At 34.4% G+C, this 26496-nt stretch overlaps 1 protein-coding gene across 1 annotated transcript in view; it reads right to left on the bottom strand.

Moving 5' to 3' along the window:
* The window catches only part of ADGRV1 (adhesion G protein-coupled receptor V1), a 498644-nt gene that overhangs the window by 353215 nt on the left and 118933 nt on the right, over positions 1-26496 (bottom strand). Inside the window, exons 35-50 of the mRNA XM_045565724.1 lie at positions 25602-25732; positions 24916-25015; positions 24108-24287; positions 23315-23478; positions 20949-21042; positions 18904-18982; positions 18656-18794; positions 17858-17999; positions 13895-14157; positions 11857-12032; positions 10930-11054; positions 8040-8197; positions 7800-7943; positions 7383-7490; positions 4806-5070; positions 3971-4093 (exon numbers count right to left, since the gene is read on the bottom strand). Coding sequence (XP_045421680.1) covers positions 3971-4093; positions 4806-5070; positions 7383-7490; positions 7800-7943; positions 8040-8197; positions 10930-11054; positions 11857-12032; positions 13895-14157; positions 17858-17999; positions 18656-18794; positions 18904-18982; positions 20949-21042; positions 23315-23478; positions 24108-24287; positions 24916-25015; positions 25602-25732 — 2391 coding nt within the window. The remainder of the gene's footprint in view (positions 1-3970; positions 4094-4805; positions 5071-7382; positions 7491-7799; positions 7944-8039; positions 8198-10929; positions 11055-11856; positions 12033-13894; positions 14158-17857; positions 18000-18655; positions 18795-18903; positions 18983-20948; positions 21043-23314; positions 23479-24107; positions 24288-24915; positions 25016-25601; positions 25733-26496) is intronic.

The raw sequence follows: 26496 nt of genomic DNA, 5'->3' as shown, positions 1-26496 counted from the left end.
ATTATCTGCTGAGCTCTGCCCAGGCCCACTGGCTGAGCTGCAACTCAGCCAAGCCCCAGTGCACTTCTTAGCCCTTCTCCAGGCCAGAAGGAAAGGGCAAGTTGGTGATTATGCATGGAGGGATTATCTGGCCCCACCTGGACCCAGCTACAGAGCTGTGACCCAGACATGCTCCGATGCTCTCCTTAACCCTCTAGCCCACATTGAGAGGCAAGGGTAGGTCAGTGATTATCTACAAAGGGAACAGCAGACCAAGCTACCAAGCTGCAACTCAGACAAGCATTAGTGCTCTCCTTAACCCCATGCCCCAGGCCTGGAGGCAGGAACAGCAATTCAGGAATTATCCACAGTGGGAGCATCAGGCCCTGCCAGGACTCAACTGCAGAGCATCAACCCAGGCAAGCCCTGAGGCTCTCCTTAAGCCCTCACCAGTTCAGGAGGCAATAGGTCAACAAGTATCTTCTGAGGGGAGACTCTGACCTCGCTCAACCCCAGCAGCTGAGCAGCTATTTCACCAAGCCTCAGTGCTCTGCTTAAGGCTAACCTAGGACATGTCCATGCATATCTGTGCAGCTTAGTCTCTAACCCTGCCTATCCTGAGTGGTTGAGTAGTGGTCTCAGAGACCTCACCCAGCTGCAGAGCCCAGCATGTGGCCTGCCCTGGTATACAGATCCCAAACTGTAGTACTAGCCAGCCAGGAAAGATGACCTATAACAAACACTGTCTGATCAGAAGCAATAACAGAGCCCAATCAACAGCTCTGCCTTAACGCAGGCTTCAGCCAGAGGTCTCACTGGACCTCAGAGCACAACCAACAGTTCCACTCAACCCCAGAGCAACTTTAAAAAGTTGAGTTCCTAGAAGTAGAAAGTAGAATGATGGTTGTCAGAGGGGGTAAGAGCAAAAGAATGGGGAGTTGCTGGTTAAAGGGTACCAACTTTTGGCTAGACAGGAGGAATAAGTTTTGAGATCTATTGCATAGCAGGATGACCATGGTCAATAACAACATGTTGTATATTCAAAAATAACTAAGAAGGTAAATTTTGAATGTATCATCACAAAAATGTGAAGTGAGTGAAGTGATGGATATGTTGATTAGCTTGATTTAATCATTCCACATTGAATACATATATCAAAACATATACTCCATAAGTATAATATAATTATGATTTATAAATTTAAAATAGTAATTAGAAAATCAGACATAAATAACCTCTGATTCCTGGTAGCGGCTGAGGTGACTTAAGGTAGCAGTGCCTAAAGGTTACAATGCCTAATAGAGAAAAGGCAGCAGTCAAGCACCTAGGGGAAAATCGTAAAACTAGTCTCCTGTATTTGTTCCAAATCCTCTAGTCATCTCAGTCATTACCATTTACTTTGCACATTTTAACTTTGGTGAATTCAACTATCCTAATGTATCAGTGTTTCTGAAATATAAGCCTCTACCTCTGACTTCCTTCCGATTTCAGTTCTACATCTCTAACCACCCACAGGTGCTTCTGCATCACCTTGAACTAAAGACGCCTATAATCAAGCTTATCACATTTCCTACTAAAGATATTTTTCCTAATTTCAATACTAATCTTTCCTCCCAATTGCCAAGGTGTGATAACTTTTCTTCCAGACATTTGAAAAGTCATCAAGTGCTGTTGTATCTTCATTTCTAATTTCTCACCCCAGCTCAGGACCCTCTTCAACTTTTGTCTGGGCAGTTGCAAGTTACTCCATCCAGCATATTCCATACACCAAAGCTAGGAAGAGTAATAAAACATGTCTTCAATCATCGCTGGCCTTCAAGAGTTTATCTACCTCATTAGTGCTCTGAGTGTGGTCCAGGGACCCCTAAGAGTGTTTAAAAAACTTTTAGAGGCTCTCTGAGGTCCAAACTATTTTCATAATAATACTAAGAGATTATATGTCTACTTCACTCTCATTCTTTCATTAGTGTACAAAATTTTCCAGAGGCCATACGACTGATAATATTGCAATAGACTGAATGCAGATGCAGATATGAGAATTCAGACTTAGAAAGACAACTACTGCATCATCTCACTTATTCATGGAATCTAAAAAAAAGTCAAACTCACAGAACAGAGTTTAGAACGGTGTTTGCCAGAGGCTGGGGGATGGGGGAAATTAGAGATGTTGGTCAAGAGTACAAACTTTCAGTTATAAGATGGGTGAGTTCTGCAGATCTAATCCACAGCATGGTAACTATGGTTAATAATAATGTGTTATATACTTGGAATTTACTAAGACAGTAGCTTTTGCCAAAAAAAAAAAAAAAAGGTAAATATGTGAAGTGATGGATAGGTTAATTAGCTTGATTGAGAGAATCATTTCACAATACATACAGATACAAAAACATCAGATGGTACACCTTAAATATAGATAATGTTTATCTGTAAATCATACCTCAGGAAAGTTGGAAAAGATAAGTTAATTAATCATTTTTAAAAAGGGAATCCAGATATCATATATTAAACCAGACATTAAAGAAATGTGTAAAAATTGGAAAAAAAATGCTACTCTTCCCACAGAGGTTTTTGTTTTGGAAAATATAGCTTTTTTTAAAAAAACATGTTATTTATATTTACACATAATGAGTATATTATCATTTTAAATAAATTAGAAAAATCTTTTAAATTTCTCAGTTTTAATTTCTAATACAAAAAACATCAATAGATATAATGGATACAAACCGAAGTTCTTTGAGGTCCTCAAAACTTTTGAAAGGGAGAAAAATCCCTAAGACTAACGTGTGTGAGAGTTGCTGGGTGATCTGAGGCACAGGCAAATGCTGGGCCTGCCATCCCAGGTCCTCTTCTGCAGACTCCAGTATGTGCCAGCACCACGACATTCCCATCAAATGGGAATTCCCATTCCCATCAAATCCTCGGTCCCCAGCACGCCTGTCTGCCAATGGTGCCCTCAGCGCAATAAACACTTCTGTCTTTCTCTTTTGCTCAGATCACTCTCCCTGCCCAAAATATTTCCTGCCAATTCACCCAGACATAGCTCAAGCTCCTTCTTAGATCTCTTAACCACTCCAATTCTATCCCTCACAGAGCAAACGGTATTGGTACTCTACCTTGAATTAGCATCTTAATATTTTTTCTTGTTTCTCCAACCAAATAGTAAGCCTTTTAACATAATATCTAATTGATAACTGTGTGCTGTTTAATTCATAGAATTATCATGTCTCAATTTAAGAGCAAGGCTGTGGTTCATCCAAACACTCAGGTTTGGGTTCCTCTAGCCACCTCTACAGGAGACATGATGATCCACTAACCGTGTCCCCATCCCACACTGCTGATACTCGGCCTGTGTGGCAGCTTGACAATCGCATATGCCAGCTGGCCTATGCTGCTGCTTCTTTTACCACTGGCCCACCCAAGTGATTCCTTGCCAACCCTGAAATAATCCTACAGCCTCCAGACCTTGGGTTCTTATGAACAGACTTTGTTTCTGGAACCACAGTGATTGAAAATATCGCTTATGTTTCTGATGTGTGGGTTACAGTGGAAAAGACCAGAAAAGGATTTCAGACTGTGGAAGAGGCTGGTAGAGTAAACGAGGATGGCAAAGTTCTCATAGTCATTTTCTGACTTAAAAAAAGAATTCTTAATGCAAAAAGTTACTATCGTCATATGCATACTTTCATATTTTAAAAATATATATTTAATGTCACTATTCTTTTTGCTAGACAAAAGAAATATACTATCTTGAGTCTTCACTAATATTTTCCTCCATATTTTAACCATTCTGGTTACTCTCATACACAATGCCCATAGAATTTCAAAAAATTCTAAGACTTCTGGAAGAATTATTATAAAGATCTTGATTTTGCATTCTGATTAAAATACTCAGTGTCTGGCAACGTGACAATTAATCTAATTCAATGAGATTAAAATCATTCTGGCTTTCCACACTGCCTTTAGGACTGGTGAGCAGTTGAAAAGCCCTTACCTATTCCCGAGGCTGGTGTGAAAGAGTGGATCCTGTTAACAGAAGTAAAATTCAAGGATTGAAAATATCTGAAAGAAGACTGTCCTGTCTCCCAGATGAAAATATCAATTGAATTCTGATCTCCTACAATAATAGAATAAAAGTCAAATCTTAAAGCAAATGTTACAAGAAAAAAACGACAAAATTGCACAGTAAAACTACAATAAAAATATTAAATTTAATTTAAAAACAAATTTCCTCAGACTCTATTTAGTTTAACAAAAATACAACTTAGTAAGAAGAGTTTCAAAAGTGCATTCAACACTTGAAGTAAATACATGGTTAGCCATTAACTATGATCTAATGCTAAAGAAAGAACATGGATGATATTATTTTTTTTAGGAATGTTGGAATTTTATAAAAGTTCCCCTAAGCAAAATAAAGAAAATTTCTATTCATAGAGTATTTTGAACCATCCTCAAAAGTTATTAAACATCATTTATTAATACTATAAAATAGTCATGGCACCCTAAGTGTATTCATATAAAATTATTTACTTTCACTTGGGGTATAAAATCTTTATGGATCTTTCAACTTTACCTACCCACTTCCAATTTTATTTTAATCTAACTTTAAAGTAGTAGTCAGAACACCACAAAATTTTGGGCATAGGGCTTAAATTTTTTTCCCAAAAGACATTTATAGCTGACAGTTAATACTTATCATCTATCAAGGAACATTCTATTGATTAGCTAAAAAATTATTACAACGGCATTTTCATATAAAACATACCATCTGAATGCTAAATTATTTTCATAATAACTATGTATGCTTTACAAATACTGTATCTTCTCACCTAGAAAGGTATTTTTGGCAAAGATTAAGTAAATATCATTGCCTGCAGACAAAGTCTCGACTTGTGTTGTCCCACTGACTGGCACCTCTTGAAAGTTATTAAAGCCACTGCCAGACCATCTGAATAAAAGGGAATTTAGCCTGGCATTAACCTGGGAAATGGCTAAGAACACAGAGCCTCCTCTGTTGAACATGGCCATGCTCAGCACTCCTCGGACAGGGAGTGTTTGATGCAACACAAAGCTTCCTCCATTCCACCTGAAGACCTGTAGAAAATGTTAAAATACAAAACTCTTTATATGACTAGGAATTTAGCCTTGTGAGAATTTAACCAATATCATGTGTTTACTCTTTTGGACCCTTTCATTTACTTAGGAGGATACTTTCATAAATGAGAAAATATCAAAACTGATGCTCCCTCACTGCTCTCTCCTTTTTATCTGTGTGTGTGCACACAAGAGCACACACATGCAGAATGAATGCAAGAGAAGTTATTTGAAAAGAAATCAGTATCAAATATACATCTGGCCAGGGGTTGGTGACAGAAAGGAAAGGGAAGGCCAAAACAGAAGAGAATTAAATTAAATATGAAAAATTTGAAACCGGATAAGAAACTTTCTATGCTGTAATATCATTACCAACTATTTAAGCAAGAGAATACAGAGAAATACCTAAACCTTTCTTGTCCCCATGGTGGCAGTCAATGCACACAATGCATATATTTTCAGGCCAAGTATTCATATATTTAAAATTAAAAGGAAATTCAAACCCTACCTGGTTTCTTATACAAGTTAGTCAATTTCACAAAGAATTATATTTATTCAGTCAATAATTAGGAACTTTGAGCCAGACATTACAACTAACTTGATTTCCCTAATACTTTCATACTTCTCTATCAGACCACCCTAATTGTCATCTTCAGTACTTGTCTCATTTTATAATCATGCATTTATTCAATTACTGATGTTTATTGTTTACCTTTTCCTAATAGTTAATAAGATCCACAAAGGGAGGAATCACTTGGGTGGGCCAGTGATACAGTACAGCCTTTATGGAAAACAGTATGGAGATTCCTCAAAGAACTAAAAGTAGACCGACCACTTGATCCAGCAATCCCACTACTGGGTATTTACCCAAAGGAACAAAAGTCGTTTTATCAAAAATGCACCTGCACTCCAATGTTTATTGCAGCACAATTCACAACTGCACAGATGTGGAATAAACCAAAGTGCCCACTGATTCATGAGTAGATTAACAAAATATGGTATATGTATACTACAGAGTACTACTCAGCCACAAAGAAGGATGACTTAATGCCTTTTGCAACATGTTGGATGGAACCGGAGACCATTATCCTAAGTGAGGTACCACAAGAATGGAAAAACAAACACCACATGTACTCACTATTAAACTGGAACTAACCAATGAGCACATCTGTATACAGAGGAATGTAAAACTTAGTGGAAATCAAGCAGGGGGAAGTGGGATGATGGGAGGGGCAAAAACCTACCAAATGGGAACAGTGAACACTATTTGGGTGATTGGCACACTTAGAGCCATTACAAAAGCAATACATGTAACCAAAACATTTATACTCCTTTAATACATTCAAATAAAAAAATAAAAGTAAATAAATTTGAGAATGAGGTGAGTGTCACATGCTGATGGCATATATGATAATAACAGGAAAACATCCACTGAATTTGGCCACCTAGTTGTCATTAGTGAGCACAAGTAAGTAAAGACAAAGCAAAGAGATCATTCTATCAAAACATCTTACTATAGAGGGGAAAAAAGACATGAAACAAAAACTAAAAGGGGATGAGATCAGGGAGGAATTTTTTTCTAAGCTGGGTGATCCTAGAATGTTTATACTGATTGTAACAGTCAAGAGAGAGAGGGAGAAAGATGCCAGAGATGAAGGGAATAACTAAACCTTATGAAGACAAGAGGGACACCGATGTGAGATGTCTGGCTTTTACAGAAGGGACACGTCCTCCATTCTAACAGAAACAAGGAATAAGTTTCAAGTGGGTTTTCGAATTTGGTGTTGGGAAGATGCATGATCTTCCTTCTAGTCACTTTCATTTCAACAAGACTGTTAGCTGAAAATGAGGAGATGAGAAGCACGTACAGAAGTTTGAGGAGTGACGAAAATGATCTAATAAGCATTACCAGGATTACAAGACCTAGTTTACTACAGAAATGTGAGATTTCTGCAGTGATGTTGAGTGTCCACGTGGCAATGTTAATCATGAATTTTTACTGATACCATCTGTCTGGTTGTATGATTTTTCTCCATAATGTTTTCCAACTTAGTTAAATTCTAATTAAATGTTCCTCCTTATTGTTACATTTGCTTTGGGTCTTAAAGACAATATAATATTTATAACTCTATTATTTAAAAATTAGTTGTAACCAATTAATATTCACATTCTATTTAATACTTAACCATTTTACCACAATCAAATCATGGTTTTCTTTTATTCTAAAGCTATAGACCATATCTTTGATAAATTTCAATTATGGTATTAAAAAGAAAAGGAAAAAAAAAAACTTCATTTTAAAAGATTCATACCTGAGTTAATTCAGAGTCATCTCTTTGACTTGCAATAATTAAATAATCTTGACTGTCTGAAGTAAAATATCTTACTTGAGAACTTTGCAAAATAATGATTGTTTGTACCTGCAAGGAAGACAGAAGAGTGGGCATAAAGATTTAAAGGAGACTTTAAGAAAGGCATTGAATATACTAATAGTATGAGTTTGTATTTGAAGTTCAAGACTTGAAAATTCTGATCCCTAGGTATGCATGTTAAATGTCATTTCAAAAGACAAAAATGTACCTGGATTAAGATACTTTGCTAAAATGTATATATCAACTTGCAAAAAGTGCTTTTTCATATTAACATACAGTATACATTATCTTCCATTTTCACCAATCTTACAAATCTAAATTAAGCAATCTATTAAAAATTAAAGATTTTTTTTTTACCAGGAATAATTTAAATCCAGATGTGAATGTATATATACTGTTAACAGAAGGCTTTTCTTCTCTTTCTTCATGAGTAATCACAAAGTAGGGAGAAAGACCAATATTAAAGGCCTCACAAGTTTTAGGATTTTCTATATTTAAATCCTAGGAAAAGAGAAATAAGAATAACAGTAATTCATGTTACACCCAAAACTTATCTGTACATTTTGTTTTGTGCACTATAAAATAAGTGATGTTTACCTCAACTGGAATAAAAATTCCTTGCCATCGGTAAACAGTAAAAGATGATTTTCTTAACATTATACCATATATTGAATTTTCCAAAGTAAAAAAACACCAGCCAGAAACTGATTCATCCAAAAAAGTTTGAAATATGGAAAACACAAGATCCATTCCCCCTGAAAAACATAAATCATGATTTACTAGTGTATAATCCCATCCAAACCTTATCTATTCTAATTGATTGTTCAAATGGGGAGACTAGTGAGTTTGTTACTTCAAATGAAGATTCTTTCTTGATGTGTGTACATGTGTGTGTGTGTGTGTGTGTGTACGAGAAAGAGAAGAGACAAGCAAGGGAATTTAAAATAGCTACAAATGAAGATTTAAAAAAAATAAGAAAAATTATTAATTATCTATACCCACGTAGACTTTTCCAAGGTGTATTTAAAAATAAATACTATATATATAATTTAAAGGGAAATATGCTGAACATGGTTTTTATCAACTTTTATAAAGATGATGAAAATGTAACTGAGAAACTTTAAAATAATATCATTTATAGAAACATGCTAAATGTTAGGTTTTAAAATTTACACTATTAATTTGAAATTATGCTCATCTAATTTCTCACTTTACATTTTATAGAAGAATGCCAACACAGACTCACATACTCCAGATGGCTGTCAAGATTTTATCAAACTACTATAACATGTCCTAAAATTCTGTACTACCAAAGAAAATAAAAAAAGAAAAAAAGAAAAAACACATAAAACTCTTCTCTAATGAAGAATAACTACAAAAAAGGTGTCTATGATCTATGAACACAACCGTTTCCCCAAGAAAGTATTTTTTTGAACTTTGGCTAATGGTGTGCACATGACACAGCAACAACAGATATCAAGGTTGAAACCCAAATTCCCTAAAAATGATTGATCATTTTGAGATTACCAGTTCAAGAGGATATAATGTCAATGCCGTATATGTAATATCCGTTAGCAATTTCCTTTCCTAAAAATCCAACATTTTAAATTTCTATTTTGCTATCTTTTAAAGGTGTGCCACAGATTTTCATTAAGAGTCCTGAATGGTCCTAATGTGGAAAAATGCTTCCCTACAACAATTCAAGAAGAGAATGAATGAAGAATAAGCAATGACTGCAGAAATTTAAAAATCGCCAACATATACTCTCACAAGTACTTCTAAAACACACATGCAAAGCCTAAACAATAGTGAGAAGACTCTGAATTAGAAACTGTAATCTTTCTCTTTTTTTGCATCCCATCTCTACCTGTCTTCTAGGCAATCACACCACTATTAATTATCTTTATCTCTGCTAAATAGTCAACCTTTCTAGGTCTTTCCTTTGCCTACTAGGCCTTTCCCATCCAAGTTAACACACACTTAGTTCTCTCCAAACTAAACAAACAAAAAACCTTCTGAATCCTACACCACATCACTATCTTTTCTAGGTCCTATCTTCTCAGCCAAACTTCTTGAAATAAATTTGAGGTCTCTATTCTTTTACCTCCACTCAAAATGTTATTCAATTTCCATCCCTCTATATAAATAGCTCTTGCAATGGTCACACCAATGCCTTCTATGCCTTTTATGCCTTCTATGGTCACTAATTGCTAACTACGATGTTTATTTTTCACGTTCTCATTTTACTGGACATCTCACCAGCAGCTGACACAGTTTACTTCTCTTTCCATTTAAAAGCACTTCTTCTGGTGTCTGCCATCCTTTATCTTCCTAGATTTCTCACCAGGTCTTCTAAGTCTCCTTTGCCAGGTCATCGTCTATCCCTGGCCATTCAGTTTGAGTCTTCTTGGAGTTCAGTCTGGGTCCTTTTCCCTTCTCTATCTTCAGCCTTTCTATTCAGATTATGATATCAATTTCCATAACTTTAAATACAATATACATAGCTAAAGATCCCCACATTTTTCTCTCCAGCAGATGGATATCTTCCTTTGAGTCTAGAGAAATTTATTTTCAAAAGTAACTCAAACTCAAAATGTGTTAAACCACATTTACTTTACTCCTCTTGCCAAAATAATACAACACTTATTCCTTTTTTCAGAATTCCTGTTCTTAGTGAATAGCATGATCCCCTCACCCAATTGCACAAGGCAGAAACCTAAGAGTCAGCCCTGGTACCTCCCTCTCCCACACCCTCACATCCAATCCATCACCTTCTCTTCTGTACCAACCCATTCTTTACATGGCACTGTGAATAACAATTTCAAAATCCAAATGTGATAATACCATATCACACATCCTCATGGTAACCCTCTCCCATGCCAAAATCACCCAAAGGCTTTCCATTAACTCTAGGATAGTGAATGACAAACAAAAAATATTCTTTATGTTCTTGAATGATCTGGTCATGTTGAGCTATGCAAGCTCAACTTCTCCTTATTTCTAAGCCTATTATCTACTTGTAAATGCTTCACTTATGATATTTTTTTTATGCCTCAGGTTTCTGCCTTGACAGGTCCCCACTCTCACCTTCATGTTCCTCTAAATCAGTGCTTTGCATAATCAACCTCCGCTCAACATTCAATTTTAGTTCAAAGATCCATACACCTTGGAAGCACTCTCCTGTGTTCTTTCAACACTTAGAATCTTCCCTTTAAAACATTTATTACAGTTTAAACTACACATAGATTTTTACTCATTTGATTTATTTCTGTCACCCACTAAATTCTAAGTTCCATGAGCTCAGTGCCACGCCTACCCGGCACATGACCAGCACTCAATAAATATTTGTAGATGCAATAAAAGAATTAGATATCTGTTCTCCATTTTCAATAGATCCATAAGATACAATTCATGGAAAAAATGTAAATCTTACACATGCAATATTTCTTGGTTACAGAATTTTTTTCTCATAAGAAATGAAACGTACTCATGCCAAAGGCTGTTTCAGAGACTGTTTCCCACTGCACACTCACAGCCAAATCAATGCCATTAGTGCGTGACACATTTAAATACACAGTCCTGTTGGATTCTTCGATGTCTATGGAGGTGGCTCTAAAGGAAACAAATGGATTGTGGAAAGCAGAGAGTATAATTTTTACATATTTGAAATATATATCACATTGCTAGCATATACTTAATGCACTTTTAAATTTGCATGACCCAAGGTGAGATCCACAAATTTTATACATCAAGAAGACTAGACTCTAAATCTCAAAAATATTCATTTTTGAAGACATTTTTTTGAAAAGCACAAATGCAACACTCTGATACTATGATCATAAGAAAATATTGAGAATCATTAACTTCACACTGTGTATTCTGAAAAAAGAAATAAAGCTGTCATTCCTAAATTTCTTCATACATATATCAAAAATATTTTATAGGGAAAAAAATGAATCAGGAAATTCTTATCATGTTAATAAAACTAGTCCTATTAAAATATTTTAGGATATAAAAAATAAATATTTGTCAGCTTCCAGAGGAAATTTCAAAACTACAATCATGTTAATATATGTTTGAAGAGTCATTCATTTGGTTTGAGCAGCTAAGTATATTTTATATTATTTCTTGCTTTTTTTAAATTTAAAAAACACAAAATAGTGTAGGCCTTCACTTGAAAGTGTGAACTCTGAGAAAATAGGAATTCTAATAACACCATTATACAGGACATATTTAGGTTTTTAATGCTACCTGTTCTGAGAGAGCAAATGGCCTCTCTGGATCTACCTTCTAGAGTTCATTTTAAAAGTTCTTTGAAAATATCAGAGATCAATTTCCTTCTGCATTTTCTTATGTCAAAAAATATTCCCTACTTAGCTTCAGAAGTGATAATTTCCTTATGAATAAACTATACCTATTTTCAACTGCAGAGATACTGAATAGCCCCAGAGGGGCCTGGTTTTGCAAAACTGTAATCAGGGTTTGAACATGCACCCCTAGTCTAGCACCTCCAGTTGGATTAAACAAGGTGCAAACAAAATGCTCATCCATTTCTGGTTCCGTGTCTAATATGGCAGATATGTGTAGGGCCTGAAAACAAAATCAAAAGATAAAGTTACTAGAATACAGTATTTTTGCAACACACATATAGAGAAATTTACTAAACATTTTTGATGACAAAATAATAACTTTTGGAAAATAATCACCTCTTTTTATTTAATATTGATCCCCATAATATGATGGTTATAACTGTTTCAAGTTACTACTTTTGGGATTTTCAATATGGTGACATATTGCACTGAAATGTCTAAAAATAAATATTTATGACATTTAAAAATCACACTGATTAAAAAATTAAATTTATGTCTTCAGTTTTGCTAACTTTTTATCCTGTCCTGGATACATAACTTTCTTAATCTCATTCTAGTCCAGGATTCTCTGTTAAAAAACACTTATGGTCGTAGCAGGCACAAATTAGAAACAACCCAAATGTTCATCAGCAGGAGAACAGACAAACAAATAATGGTCTACTCAATAAATCACTACTCAGTGATTAAAAGAAAGAACTAATTATATACGTGCAACTACACAGATCTCAAAAAGTATGTTGAGTGCAAGAAGCCAGACACAAAAGAGTACACACTGTATGATCCTATTTGTACGAAGCTCAAGAACCAGCAAAATGAGTCTTCAATGACAAAAATCAGAAAGTAGTTTCCTCTGGGAAGAGCAAAAGGCAAGAGGAAATCTTCTGGATGACAGTAATGTTAAATATCTTAATCTGAATGGTAATTACATGTGAACATATATATTTTTAAAGTCATTAAGCCACACACTTATGATTTGTGTATTGTACTGTTTATACTTCTAAATGAAAACATGTGGAAAAAAAGCAGTTATGTGAGTTAAAAAAAATTTTTAATCCAGTTTGCTCTAACATTTAATTTGTCTAATGAATAAAAACGTCTTTAAATGTATTGTGAAAGGAGTCTTTTAAGAAAAAAGCCATAATGAAAAAATATAAAATGTACAAAAAAGAAAATATCTTAAAAGATAAAATGAATAAAGCAATGGCAATTGATAAAATACTTCAAATTTGGATTTTTTAAATATCTGTTTCAAGATTTAATTGTAAGTGTCCTTGAGCAAATCAATTAAAGACTTTAAATTTCTAAAACATGAAAAAATTGGACATGAAAATGAATATGTATTCACAAATGTGCTGAAGTTTATTTATACAAACTGGTTATTAAGAAAATTAATTATTGGATGGACCGTTTTAGATAAAATAGCATTAAATATATTATTTTAGAATTATTACAGTTTATGTAGTTGGCTTGAAAAAATGTCTAAAGCTATTGCGATTAGCTATTTTAAACTTAAATTGTGTTTTAAAATTAAAGTTTAGTGGCAGGAACTGGAAATTACTAATACATAGAAAAAGAGGTTTTTGGAAGGTAAACTGTGAGTATAGATCACATTTGTAATTAATCTCAAACCCAGAATTTTTTCACCAATAAGCTATTCCTGTTCTCAAATAAGCAGTTTGAATGAAGTAAGCAATTAAATATGGTTCAACATGTGGCAAAAGGAAAATGATTGGCTGGGGCTTAGTGTTTATAAAGAATGGCTTGGAGTTTCTTTTAGTTTATGGTTTATAGACAACATAAAATGAAGTATACCATTTAAATGTGCTTAAAATTTAAAACAGCAGTATGTATATTTTTTTTATTATTTGTATATTCCTGTACAGCAAATTTCTCCAGTTGCACTCTATATGAACCACATAGCACTATAGCACTTGTCCCATAGTAATCTAGTCATGTCTTTACCTATCACCTAAGCTGGGAGTATTGTTTTTCTTTCTAGGACTTAGGGTGCTCCTCTAAGGGAAAATTATTTTGTAAATATTAAGGATAATCTTCCATTCTCATTAAAGGTTCTTAATGTACCTTGAATCGAACACCTTCTTCTAAAACAATATAGCCTTTGGAAGGGGTCAAATCTTTAGATTCTGTTGAAGAATTCATTTCTGTCACGATGAACTGAACGGTCACAGTTCCAAACAGTCCTTGTGTAGGTTCCCGAACAATGTACAATACTGCAACACTCTCCTGGACATAGAGAGCGGTTGGTTCTCTTAGGAAAAAGTGTTCACTGTTGTTAAATGATAGAATTCCAGGGCCATCATCATTAGCAAGGACAATAATTAAGGCTGTTGAAATAAAAATATTCAATCAATAAATGAAAATAGAATGGGTTATAAATGCTGAAAAGAGTGTGGATGTTTGGTTGGAAACTAGGTCAACTCTTTACCTAAGGTGATCATTTTAAGATCACCTTAAAGATAAGAGAAAAATTTTAAAGCATTTAATAAAATTCCGTATTCACTCATGATATAAAAATACTCAGTAATCCTGGGATAAGAGGCAACTTCTTCAACATGATAAAGTGATACCTCTCAGAAGCCAACAGCAAATATCAAACAGTGTTGAAACATTAGAAGCATCCCCACTAAAAAACAGAAACAAAACAATAACAGCTGTCTTCACTGCTACTGTTCGAGATTGCTCTGGGGCTATCAGCCAGGTAACATGCGTAAGTAAAAGTAATGGAAAGAAAGAGTCAGAGCGTCGCTATCTTCTAGATGACATGATTATCTAAGCAGAAAATGCAAGAGAAAAAATGACTACAGCTATGAGAACAGTTCAAAATATAAGCTGAGCAACATTCAAAATTCAAGAGCTTTCTATTTTCTACTGTCACTAATAATATTCATAATAACTGCAATAACTGATACTATTAAGAACTCAATTGTTTAACCTATATTAACTCATTTAATTATCATAGTAACCCTACAAAGTTGATTCTATTATTATTCCCATTTTGCAGAACCTATTATTCAAGCACAGACAGGTAATTCGAAGAAGTTGAAAGCTAGGAAAAGGTAGACCCAGTGCACAAAACCAGGAAGTCTGCTTTAGAGCATGCATTCTTAAAAACTTACAATATCTCTCTACATCAGCAATCACTATTGGAAAAATGTAACTGAAAAGGGACCTCATTCACAATAGCAACAATTCTTAGGCATTAACCCAACAGAAAAACTATAAGGCCTATGTGAAGAAAAATCACACAATTTTACTTTGTGACTGTGGCAGATGTTGTGGGCGCCTCACCTAAATCCCCTTGTAATCTCCAATGACCTGCAGCAGTTTCTTTTTTTTTTTTTTTTTTGAGACAGAGTCTCACTTTGTTGCCCGGGCTAGAGTGAGTGCCGTGGCATCAGCCTAGCTCACAGCAACCTCAGACTCCTGGGCTTAAGTGATCCTACTACCTCAGCCTCCCGAGTATCTGGGACTACAGGCATGAGCCACCATGCCCGGCTAATTTTTTTTGTATATATATTTTTAGTTGGCCAGATAATTTCTTTCTATTTTTAGTAGAGATGGGGGGGTCTCACTCTTGCTCAGGCTGGTCTCGAACTCCTGACCTCGAGCGATCCACCCGCCTCGGCCTCCCAGAGTGCTAGGATTACAGGCGTGAGCCACCGCGCCCGGCCGACCTGCAGCAGTTTCTATTTGCCTTATGGTCTCTACCTGCGGACAGTATCAGCCCAGCAGGAGTCAGGCCGGAACTCCTGAAGACATAATACCCAAGAGTGACCCTCAAATGATTAAGGATAGGAGCTGGTGAATGAATAGCCCAGATTTCCTTCCCTCTTTCTTCCCTGGGACAGCCCTGAGCTTCATTCAACTCAGCGTCTGGGAAGGACACAGCAGCACTGAGTCTCAATTTCCCACAGCAGTATCACTCATTACCACATCTTCTATCAACTTTCTGTCTCGCCTCACCTTGTCTCCAGAGATCACCTCTCAAATAAACCACTTCCATCAAATCCTTTTCTTGAATTTACTTTTGATATAACAGAAGATCTAAATTAATGGAAAAGCACATCATATTTCTAAATGGCAAAACTCAATATTATAATGATGTCCAGTCCATCTAAATTGATCTAAAATTTCAATTCAACCCCAATCAAAATAGTTTTTCTAGGGAACTCAATTTGTTGATCCTGAAGTTTATATGGAATAGACCATTTGAATGAATAAATGAGATAATTTAGAGAAAGAAAAAGTATTTGGCCTAAGAAATAGCAAAACATACTTTAAAGTTATGATTAAAAAAAACAGTATACTATTAGCACATGAATAGGCAAATAGAACAGAACAGAATCCAGGAAAAGACAGATAGATGGATGAAAGGAAGAGAGGAAGGAAGGAAAGAAGGAAGGGAGGGAAGGAGGTGAGCAGAGAGGGAAAGGAAAGAAGATAGAAATTTCACATTGAAAATTAATGACTAATGGATGTCTCATTCTCTATATGATATTAGGATATTGATTTATACATTTTAGGAGAAAAATGAAATCGTACCCTTGCCTCACATACTACCAATGAATAAATTCCTTGTATGTTAAATAATTAAATATAAATTAAAACTATGAAAATAGAAAAATATACTAAAATGTTTTATAGCATCTGGGTGAAAAAGACCTAAATAAATATAAACATATTAAGAATATTTGATATTTAAATTTTTTTAAAATTTATAATAATAATGCACCATAATAAACTTGAAAGATAAATTATAGACTAGGATAAATATCTGCAATACATTTAAGATGCAAAGGATTCAGAATATATGAATATTCCTACAAACCAATAAAAGCACACACCACAGGAAAGCGCATAAGGTATAAAAAAACAGAATCATACAAAGTAAAAAACAACTAACCAGTGTCAAACTCACTAATAAACAGGAAAATGAAAATCAATAAATTACCTTTGTTTAAATATGTTTGAATTGGGTTTTCTGTCATTTATACATAGATGATTTTTTTGGTCACTCTTCCCGCTTCATGAAATATACATAGGTGATTCTTAACCAACACATGGTGTCTATTCCTACAACTTTTTACATACAACTCAGCATGCTTTACAAGAAAACGATTTCACCTCAAATGTTCACTCTTTAAATTGAAACAATGATCATAGACTCAAATAAAAGGTTTCTGGAGACTTAAAAATACCAATTTGTTTTATTAATATAGCAATAAAAGTAAAAACTAGTCCTTGGGTTACTCAAAATTCTTTCACATTTTTCACTACAAATCATATTTTTCCATAAAGACCAATAATTTAGGAATACATATGTTAATTAAATTAAAAATCCCAAAGAACATTCAACCACTAGTTAAAATAGGAGTCTGAAGAGTCAGTAAACATTCAGTCCTTGAAACCTACTTGGCTTATCCATCATCAGAAGGAAATGAAGTGACTTTTTAAGAGCGCTTTCTCAACTCTAAAGTTCTGTGTGTTCCTGAGGTTTTCTCCTTTTGCTCTTTCTTCCCTTCTTTAAACAGTCAGCAAATAATGAAACAGGATGACTTAGAGTAACAATATCAAACTGTTCCAACCAAAGAATTATGGCTCCTGTAATTTGTATGAGGTACCACTACATCTCAACTGTATGCAGGAATATTACAGCAGTTAGATGACACTAAAAGAGCTACCTTTGTCATTCCTTCTATTGCCAAGCAGGAAACCAGAGCCGAACTCAAATTACAAAGGAAAGACATCTACAAAGGAAATAAAACCTACAATACCTGAGGAAATCATTTAAATTATCTTTAGTACCAACCTACTTCTTTGTTTTTTACATACACACACATACGTTAACACACACAGGCTAAAGGCACTGTTATCCTGACACAGAAATTCTGAAATGCTTTAACTTAAAATATTTTTCATTCTAAGCATAGAAAACCACCAAGATGCTCTAATCCCTTTAAATCTGCCCCATATTGGAGAAACCAGCATGAGGGAGAGGAAACTATATAGGAAATTATCAATTACCTATTGTATTTTCCCCAAGCTCTAGTCCAGGGGAAGGATTTGTTAAAATCAGCTGAAATTTTTCATCTCCTTCTGGAATGCCATCATCAAGAATCATGATGTCAACATTTTTATGCTTTTCTCCATCAGCAAAATGAAGAATCTGGTCAAAAAGATAAAAGTCGACTGTATTATATTTAAATAACTGTGAGTTTTTATTGAACTCACTGTTTGGAAAGAAATACAATATAGTTATGAATGTGAAGAATAAGTTTCTTTACAGGAGATTTTCCTCTTTATTTTTTGCATGATTTCTTTTTCTCTAAATTGGCAATATTAAGTTAAAAAAGTAAAAGTTATGAGGAAAAGAAGAAAGTAAACATTTGGTTACAAAATAAAAGGCATGAAGAGAGAAAGTAAAAAGGATTTTAAAACACTAAAGGTGTCACAGAAAGTTAAACCAAAGAAAAGAGTTAAAATTTTCAAGAAACATAAGATACACTCTGGGAAGGTCCTCTAATGATAAAAATTCTTTAACACAATAGCTTATGTTCTCCAGTATCAAATATTGAAATAAAATAGTTAATGAATAAAGAATAGTATTAGAATAGTACTAAAAATTCACTTTTTATTATTTTCTAAAGTAGTGAAGGGAACTATTTCGTCATGTGGAAATCTGCTTTAATTCACTGTAAAATATACAATTTTTATTAAGATTAACTTATGTATACAGGACCTAAATCACTGTAATTCTCAATAAATAAATAATGACTACAAATTAATTTGTACAAGTCATCTTTGATAGCGTTTGAGACTCACCATTGGGGTGAAGATGTAATCCAGCCCCATTTGTGCTTCCAAATTCTGAGCATACACAAACAAGGAAACATGGCCAAGAGCCTGTCTGCTCCTCTGCGCTACCAATGTTAAACTTCCATGAGATTCATGTACTTCAAACCTATAATATAGTAAAGAGAATACATTCATTTTTCCCTTATAAGCTTTTATTTGGTGGATAGTAAAGAATCCAGAACTCAGAAAGGGCCCTCATGCAAGTTTGGCCTTACCTGTTATGTTGCCATTCGATGACACCTCGGGCACCATCATTAGCATCAATAATAATTTGCGCAGTCAAGCCTTCTGAATCTGAAAACACGTAAAAACATATTTTAAAATAAATATAAATGATTACAAAGCACTTTTTGATATAAAATTTAAAGATGGTCCTTTCAAGATTATATAATTCCTAATGCATAGGTATTGTCAATATTACTCAAAAGATGGTTAAGAAAATAAAGACAAAAATGTTTGTAACATCTGAATAAGGACACTGTTTGCTAACAAGAATCACTGATTTATAGAAACTTAATCAACTGAGTACAGTATGAAATAATAAGCAACTGAGGCTATGGTTTTGCTTCTATTATTTTAATCAATTAAAATATATTTGGCGCCGCTATTCTACAACATCATCTATTCAGGAGGAAAGCAATATGGGGACAGCTGGAAGGAGTAGAAAGAGCAAGAAAAGAAGAAAAAGAAATGGGAAGAGAAAAGTAGGGAATAATGCAGAGAAAATACAGGTGTGAAAAAGAGACACGAAAAGAGACAGGGATACAAACAAATGCTGAGACAAGTGGGAAAATGGGGAAAAGGTTTGGTGAAATAAAGGGAGATTACTATTGATGTAAACATATTCCTTTTTATTTTGTATTCTGAGCACCAAGTTCAGTATGTTACCAATACCTCCTAGTCAGTCTTGAAATATTAACTAACTCTTTTACTGGTTTGTTTGTTTGTTTTAATACTTTGTCTTTATCTTTTAAATTTCAGAGATCTAGGAAACTCAGGACAGCTTCCTGGGTGAAAAAAGGGGAATGGGGAGTATAATTCTCTCTAGAGTGAAAAGAACAACACTGTCCAGGAAAAGAATATAAAATCAGGGTTTGTGCCCATCAGACTCAAGGCTAAAAAGCAGAGATTCTAAAATCAAGCCATGCCATTGAAGCCAGGTCTACGACCTCCTAATTGTGTGATTTAAGGCATGTTACTTAGCTTCCCTTAGCCTCAGCTACCACATTTGTAAAATGGGAAGATCTAAGTAATATAGTACTAACATATAGAGCATTTTAAACAGGGGCATTAAAAAGCCTCAGCAAAAGTCAACTATTCAAATTACCTTTAATGTGAATATGAAAGAATGATGAAGTATTTGGTTAGTTTTCTTAGCATGAACAACAATTATGCTGTGATCATACTTGATGTAAGCAGCCTCGTCATTGGAATCATCTATTTCTTTTGCAAAAGAACTGAAACTTTTCAAACCATAATATGTCAGGAACTGATTATTTCCTTTCAGTATTTTCACAGTTGTCACATGGAGCCTCAGAAGTGAATGAGGAATGCCTGCTCCTCGGGCCACTGCTCTTGGCCAAGCTTCTCCTCCTTTAACTCAGATTAATCCCCCTCTCAAGCACACCTTCTAACGAACTCACCACCACCCTCCACTGGGCTACCACACCTAAAAGCTTCGGACAAAATTTCCCAGTAATGAATGTCTAAATCGCATACAGGAGTTTGCGTTTAAACATAGGAATACATCTTTTTAAAGGAATCTACATAAATTTGTACCAAGGTTCAAGTTTTACCTTTTAGTCTGTAATGAATTAACTGAGTCTTTTCTAAAAGCATGAAAAGAAAAAGATAACAGGTCAAAAAAGAAGCATAGAACACAACAACCAAAGGAACAAACTAAAAGAAAACAAAATCATCTGATAGTTTAGAGATCTAATGAAAATAGCTAATATTAAAAGAAAATGAAAGGAATATGCCTACCAAAGAACAAAACCTATTGTGAGGATACAAATTTGGTTATAACACAATTGTAAAATGTAAAGAGCATCACACAATAATTTTTAGTGTCTTCATACTGTCTAATGTAAAAATTGCAATATATGATAGTCTCTAAATAAAAATAAATCTAAAAGCCCATCATATTTTGACACATAGCCGAGATTAACAAAATGATCACTTTTGGTTAAAAAATAAAGTCCCTTTACTTAATTTGAAGTGAATAGAAACAAACAAATAAACAATAAAACCCCCATCATACCTAGTCTGGGAGGAAAGGAAGTGAAAGGAGCCATGATAAGTTCAACATAAGTTAAATTCACCAGGAAATATTCTTCCAGCTCTGGTATATCATCCTGCAAAATTTACACCCATTAAATTCCTTTAATTATGCTCTCAAAGTAATTACCGCTTCATAAGTGTTTTTTTAAATTATCTCATAAATGTATATGCTTAAACAGTATACAGAAAATATAAAAATGCAACCATAAAATAAAAAAGATTTAACTTAGGAAAAGTAAACATAAAAGTATTGAACTTATACCTGGTTATGTAGAAAGGTATTAGGTTGAACCATATGAAATCACTTAAATATTATATATAACATTTTAATCTAGACTTACATAATATGCCAACCAATTATATAAATATGCAAACCTAATTATTTTAAATATAATACGAGCAAAAGATTTTCAGTTACTTTAATACCCCATGTTTAGAATGAGGAATAGAATGATACCATGAAAACAAAAGGGGGGGGCTTTGGAGTCAAAGAGATCTAGTACCAAATTCTGTAATTTTAGGTGAGTTACTTAAATTTTAGGACTTCAAGTCTACCATCTCTATAATGGGAAAAATAGTAGCTACTTTTTTGGGTGGGAGGTTGTAATAATGATTAAAAATAATGTGTGTAGATTGCCTGGCCTAGAGAGAATGCTTTAATAATGATAGCAATTATTATTAATCACTAGTCCTCATAATAGCAATGAAAACAAGGCAAGTGTCCAAAACATGAGGGTCAGCAAAACCCACGCAAAACCCATGTCAGGCCTTACCAGCTGGCCACCAATATTTACACAGAAACCCAATGTGTGCGTACATATATATATCAGTACATACCCACCAGCACATACTTTTCTCTTCATTTTATTTAATGGAGATATGTTTCCAGTGAAAAAATAAGAAAGTGAAGATCATGGTCTCTAGACTATCTTATGTAATATATGGACGCATGTGAGTCACAGAACTGTGATATAGAAGGACTGCCCCCACCTATCCCTCTGTCCCCCACCCCCATTCAACTACTCCCTCCTTACCACTCCCCAGGGTGGCTTACTTGTGTACATACAAGCCTGCAGTCCCTTAATCTAGGGCTACTCAGAAAGGATTTCAAAGTGCTAGGGAGAAAGAAAGGTGGAACTGAAAACCCCATGTTCAAAAAATTAGATTCTGTAATGAAGAGAAGGGTGACTATATATTTTCTGCTTTAGAAACTACTGTAGCTAAGGAATCAATCCATTTATTTATATTCAGTCACATTAATAGATTACACATTTGAAAGATGACTTACCTGCAAGTTTAAATCTTGCATTATATGCCACACACTGACATAATATTACCTTTTATTTTATGGCTTTTGAGTTCTCATAATATTATATTAGGTCACAGTGCCATGGTAATCAACAAAATAAGAGTTATTGAATTCAGATGGTGGATGGCTTGCACTACTTCTAATTTTGTAGAAGTAAAAGCCTCCAGGATAATAAAAACGTTTTAAAAGTAAACTCCCAAAATACATAGTAATTGAAAAATATTTTTTCAAATTCGATATTCATTCTCTCTTTCTCTTTCCCTCCTTCCATCCCCACATACCACCTCCTACTCCCTGCATATGTATGATTTTTATAAACCTCTTGGAAATGTATTTAGGTAGCTGAAACACTAAGTCCCCAAACAGCACAAGATCCCACAATATGAAAAATTATTTAAAATGAGATTTCAGTCACCAATGATTACTTTAAGCTTGACCATAACCACATTTTAGGCCATCAGTCTCTAGTGAGTTTTCCATTATCTCTAATTACCAGTCCTACTAACAAAGATTCTGACCTACATGGATTTGCTGGTCCAGTGAATCCTTTGGAGTAATCAAAACACTCCTTTGAAATCTCTTAGGCCAATGCCATCTTAAAAGGGACTGCACTAAAGAAATTCTCTTTATCACAGGATATCTCTATAATAAAATATACAACAGTAGGCCACTCTATCTAAATAGAAACAGAAAACCATCTGTGATTTTAAAAAATAATAACAAAAAGCAATAGTAAGCTGATTTAAAGGTACCAGCAGGGGAAACCAATCAAAAATGAATTCACTATATTTCTGGACATTATAGTTGCAGAGTATACAAACCTTATATTAAAGGCTGAGTAATATTTTTTTACAAATAGAACCATCAGGTACATTTAGTCTTCATGAAGCTTGGTGTCTTGAAACACAAAGTTATTAGAAGTCTCTTACTAAATGTGACTACCTCTATGTGATAGACAGAATATTCTATCAATTTCTACTTTCTATGTGGTTACTTCAGGTTTCATACATAACAGGAAAATAACATAAGAGTTTTACCTCAAGTATAGTGATGTTGATGGCTGCTGCTGTTTCCCCTTCTTCTAAAATCAGAAAGCCAATGACAGGGACAAAATCAACTTCTGGCTCTGCTAGGTTTCCTTCTGTTTGGTTCTTCAGACTTAACATTCCAGGAACCGTAGCATATGTGACATTGATAGCTCCTAAATAAGTTGGTTGCAAAAAGATTTTATAATTATTTAAACTTTTAAAATAATGCCTCATTGTGAACTTTTTGCCTTTTCTAAAAGCACCTTTAGTAGCTAGTATTTGGGCCCCAATCCCTCACCCCTTCCTATATCCATGATCTTTACCATGTGATGACTCACTGATGTCCCAATGTGGGAAAAGCATACTTCCTGCCTCTGGACTTTGAGTTTGGTGATATAACTTGTTTGGGCCAATAGAACAAGGTAAAAGTGATGATGTGCTAGTTCTGAGCCTAGACCTCAAGGGGCCTTATATGTTTTCGCTTGTTCTCTTGTGACTCTACTGGTTCTAGCAGAAGAATAACACACCAATGGAGCAGAGCCACCGCTGCCAAGCCCAGCCTACATTAGCAGACCCACAACCAGCCTATTACTGTACGCTGCTGAGATTTTATGATTGTTTGTTACACGGCATTTCTGTAAAAAGAGATGCTTTTTAAAATATTTTCAAAAATAAAGTTTGGCCCTGAATTAAGAAATACTCATTTTCTCCCATCCCTGATTTATTTTAGCAACTTTTATCCACACAGGGTGAATATTAAAACGCTCTCGCCTGGCAAGCTCATTCATAGAGTAACACAAACCTAGAGATCCAAATTCTCTGTTGATGAAAAGCTGAATTGTTATGTTAGCCTCTTGTAGTAGAACAAATCTTGATGAAAGAGCAAAATTTAAAACTCCATGTGGTTCATCACTGGCTTCCACTGTCAGGATAGCTGCATATCCTTGAGTATCAAGCAGAGCGATTCCTGCTGGCGGAACTCCTAAAAATGTCAGGGACCACATCGAGACATTTAACAGTGATTTGGCATTAACTTTTAAATACTTAAAATACAAGCCCACTCTCTGAAATATATTAAAGTAACCAAAAATTGCTCCATTTCGTTCACTTCTCTAACAGAAATCTTCAGGTAAAGAGAACCCACATCCCATTTTTCTTCCAGACAGAAAATCATGAGTATTTTAACTTCCTATATTGTCATTATTGGCTATATTGGTTATCTGAATTACAGAAATTGAGTAAAAACTGAGGTACCTAGATAATTTGCTCCAAAAGGACTAAATTTAAATTGTCCATATAATTGGTCCAAAATCCAAATGGATCTGTCAGTATAAAATTAAATTCAAAAAATTCCTCCTTTAGAAATGTAACTTATTCCATAAGTAACTATTTTGCAAAACTTTCCAGAGATTTTTCTTGATTCCATAAAGATAAGTATTCCCATACTGTGCTAATATTTTTTGGATCTAACATTTCTATGGGACAGACAATATTTAAAGTAATATTTTAAAAATTAGTATGTATCTAATTGTTAAATGCAGAGATAGCAATTATTGCTTCTTTCTTTCTGAAAATAATATTAAAAAAATTAAAATTGAATTCTAAATTACCTTGTGTCATGATATCATACAGAATGACTTGGTATACTTCTTTCTCCTCAGGAATGTTGTCATCCAACAAATGCACAAATATTGTTTTATTCAATGACCCCTATGTCAAACAGAAAGAAATTCATCCCTCTATTGCTACTGAACACAAACTATCTCCTGCTTTTATTGGCCTTATAAATTGTGCACCCAAACATATTTTCATTTAAACAAAGAGTTCTATGGCTTAAAAAAAAAATAAATAAAAACCATTGATTCATGGGAACCCAGGCTTAAAGCAGATAAGGGCTAATTGTGGAAGATCCTGAATGCTGAGCTAATGAATGTAAATCTTATTCAATAAGCAATGTAGTGCTATTGAAAATCTCAGACAGAGCAAAACGTTGGAGAGATTTCTACAACACTGGTGAATAGGAAAAACCGGAGCAGGGAAAAGAAGGCCAGTGTTGCAGGGACACTAGTTATTAGAAAGCCAGCATAATAAGGGCTTGGCATAATATTGAGGCACTGGAAAGGAAGACAAAAATAATTAAATACATCATCAAGGAAGAATTTATAGCAAGTAGGTGTGGAGAAGAGAGAAAGATAATAACTATAAGATAGTGGTGCTGATTTTTCTATCTCATTTTCCTCAAAATACACTTTTCTCCCCTAGATATTCATTGTAAAGCTTTTCTTTGTGGTATTACCTCAGGAAAGAAGAGTTGTCCACTAAAGTTAGCAAAATTGAGTTCTAGATTTTGCCCAATAATTTTCCAGTTAACAGTAACATTTCCTCGACCAGGGGATGTCCTTATCACATAGAATTGCAAAATTTCTCCTGCAAGTAAAATGTACAGATTGATAAATACTTAATGGAAAATAAACTTCACATTTGAACTCAACAAAACCCAAACCCTAAGCATGCAACTATTACAGCACCTTTTCCAAGAACATTACAAAGCTGTTGTGTTTTGAATTTTCTAGAAGCTTTATACATGCTTATTGTTTATTAACAAAGGGATCCCACTTCTAAATACTTCCATTTAGTAGAACTTCAGGAAATTCAGTATGTAAAGGTTAACAAAAGCACATGCTAAAATGGGAAACACAAACTTTTATACACTCCAAAACATGCACCAGAACATGAGTGTTCTGTAAATTAAAGAAAAGTATAAAGTCTTCATGGTCAAAACTAGTAATAACACAAGTAAATTCTTCCTTCATTTCTCAAAAGGACACAAATTCCTTACACTGATATGCAATGTGATTTTACACAATGCATGCATAAAAATGCTTGCAAATACCTGAAAATCACATTTCTTTAGACTGTAACTTACATATACCACCAATGAATTTGTTTTATAAAAAGAAATACAAAGGAAAGGTGTCAAATCTGTACATCAACATCTGTAACTTCACCAAAGTTACAGTTATCCTTCCTAGATAATTGAGATATTTGGGCAATTTTTCATGCCTGGCTTTTGTCCCCATGTAATACTTTGTAAAATTGAAGAAAATCATGATAGTCATTTCTTTCAAATTGCTAAAAATGGAAGGTGAGCTGCTGGGGAGTATGCTGATGGCCATGTGGCTTGTTGAAAA

The sequence above is a fragment of the Lemur catta genome, chromosome 12 (assembly GCF_020740605.2).
Source record: "Lemur catta isolate mLemCat1 chromosome 12, mLemCat1.pri, whole genome shotgun sequence".
NCBI lineage: Eukaryota > Metazoa > Chordata > Mammalia > Primates > Lemuridae > Lemur > Lemur catta.
This window is presented reverse-complemented; position numbering and strand designations above follow the sequence as displayed.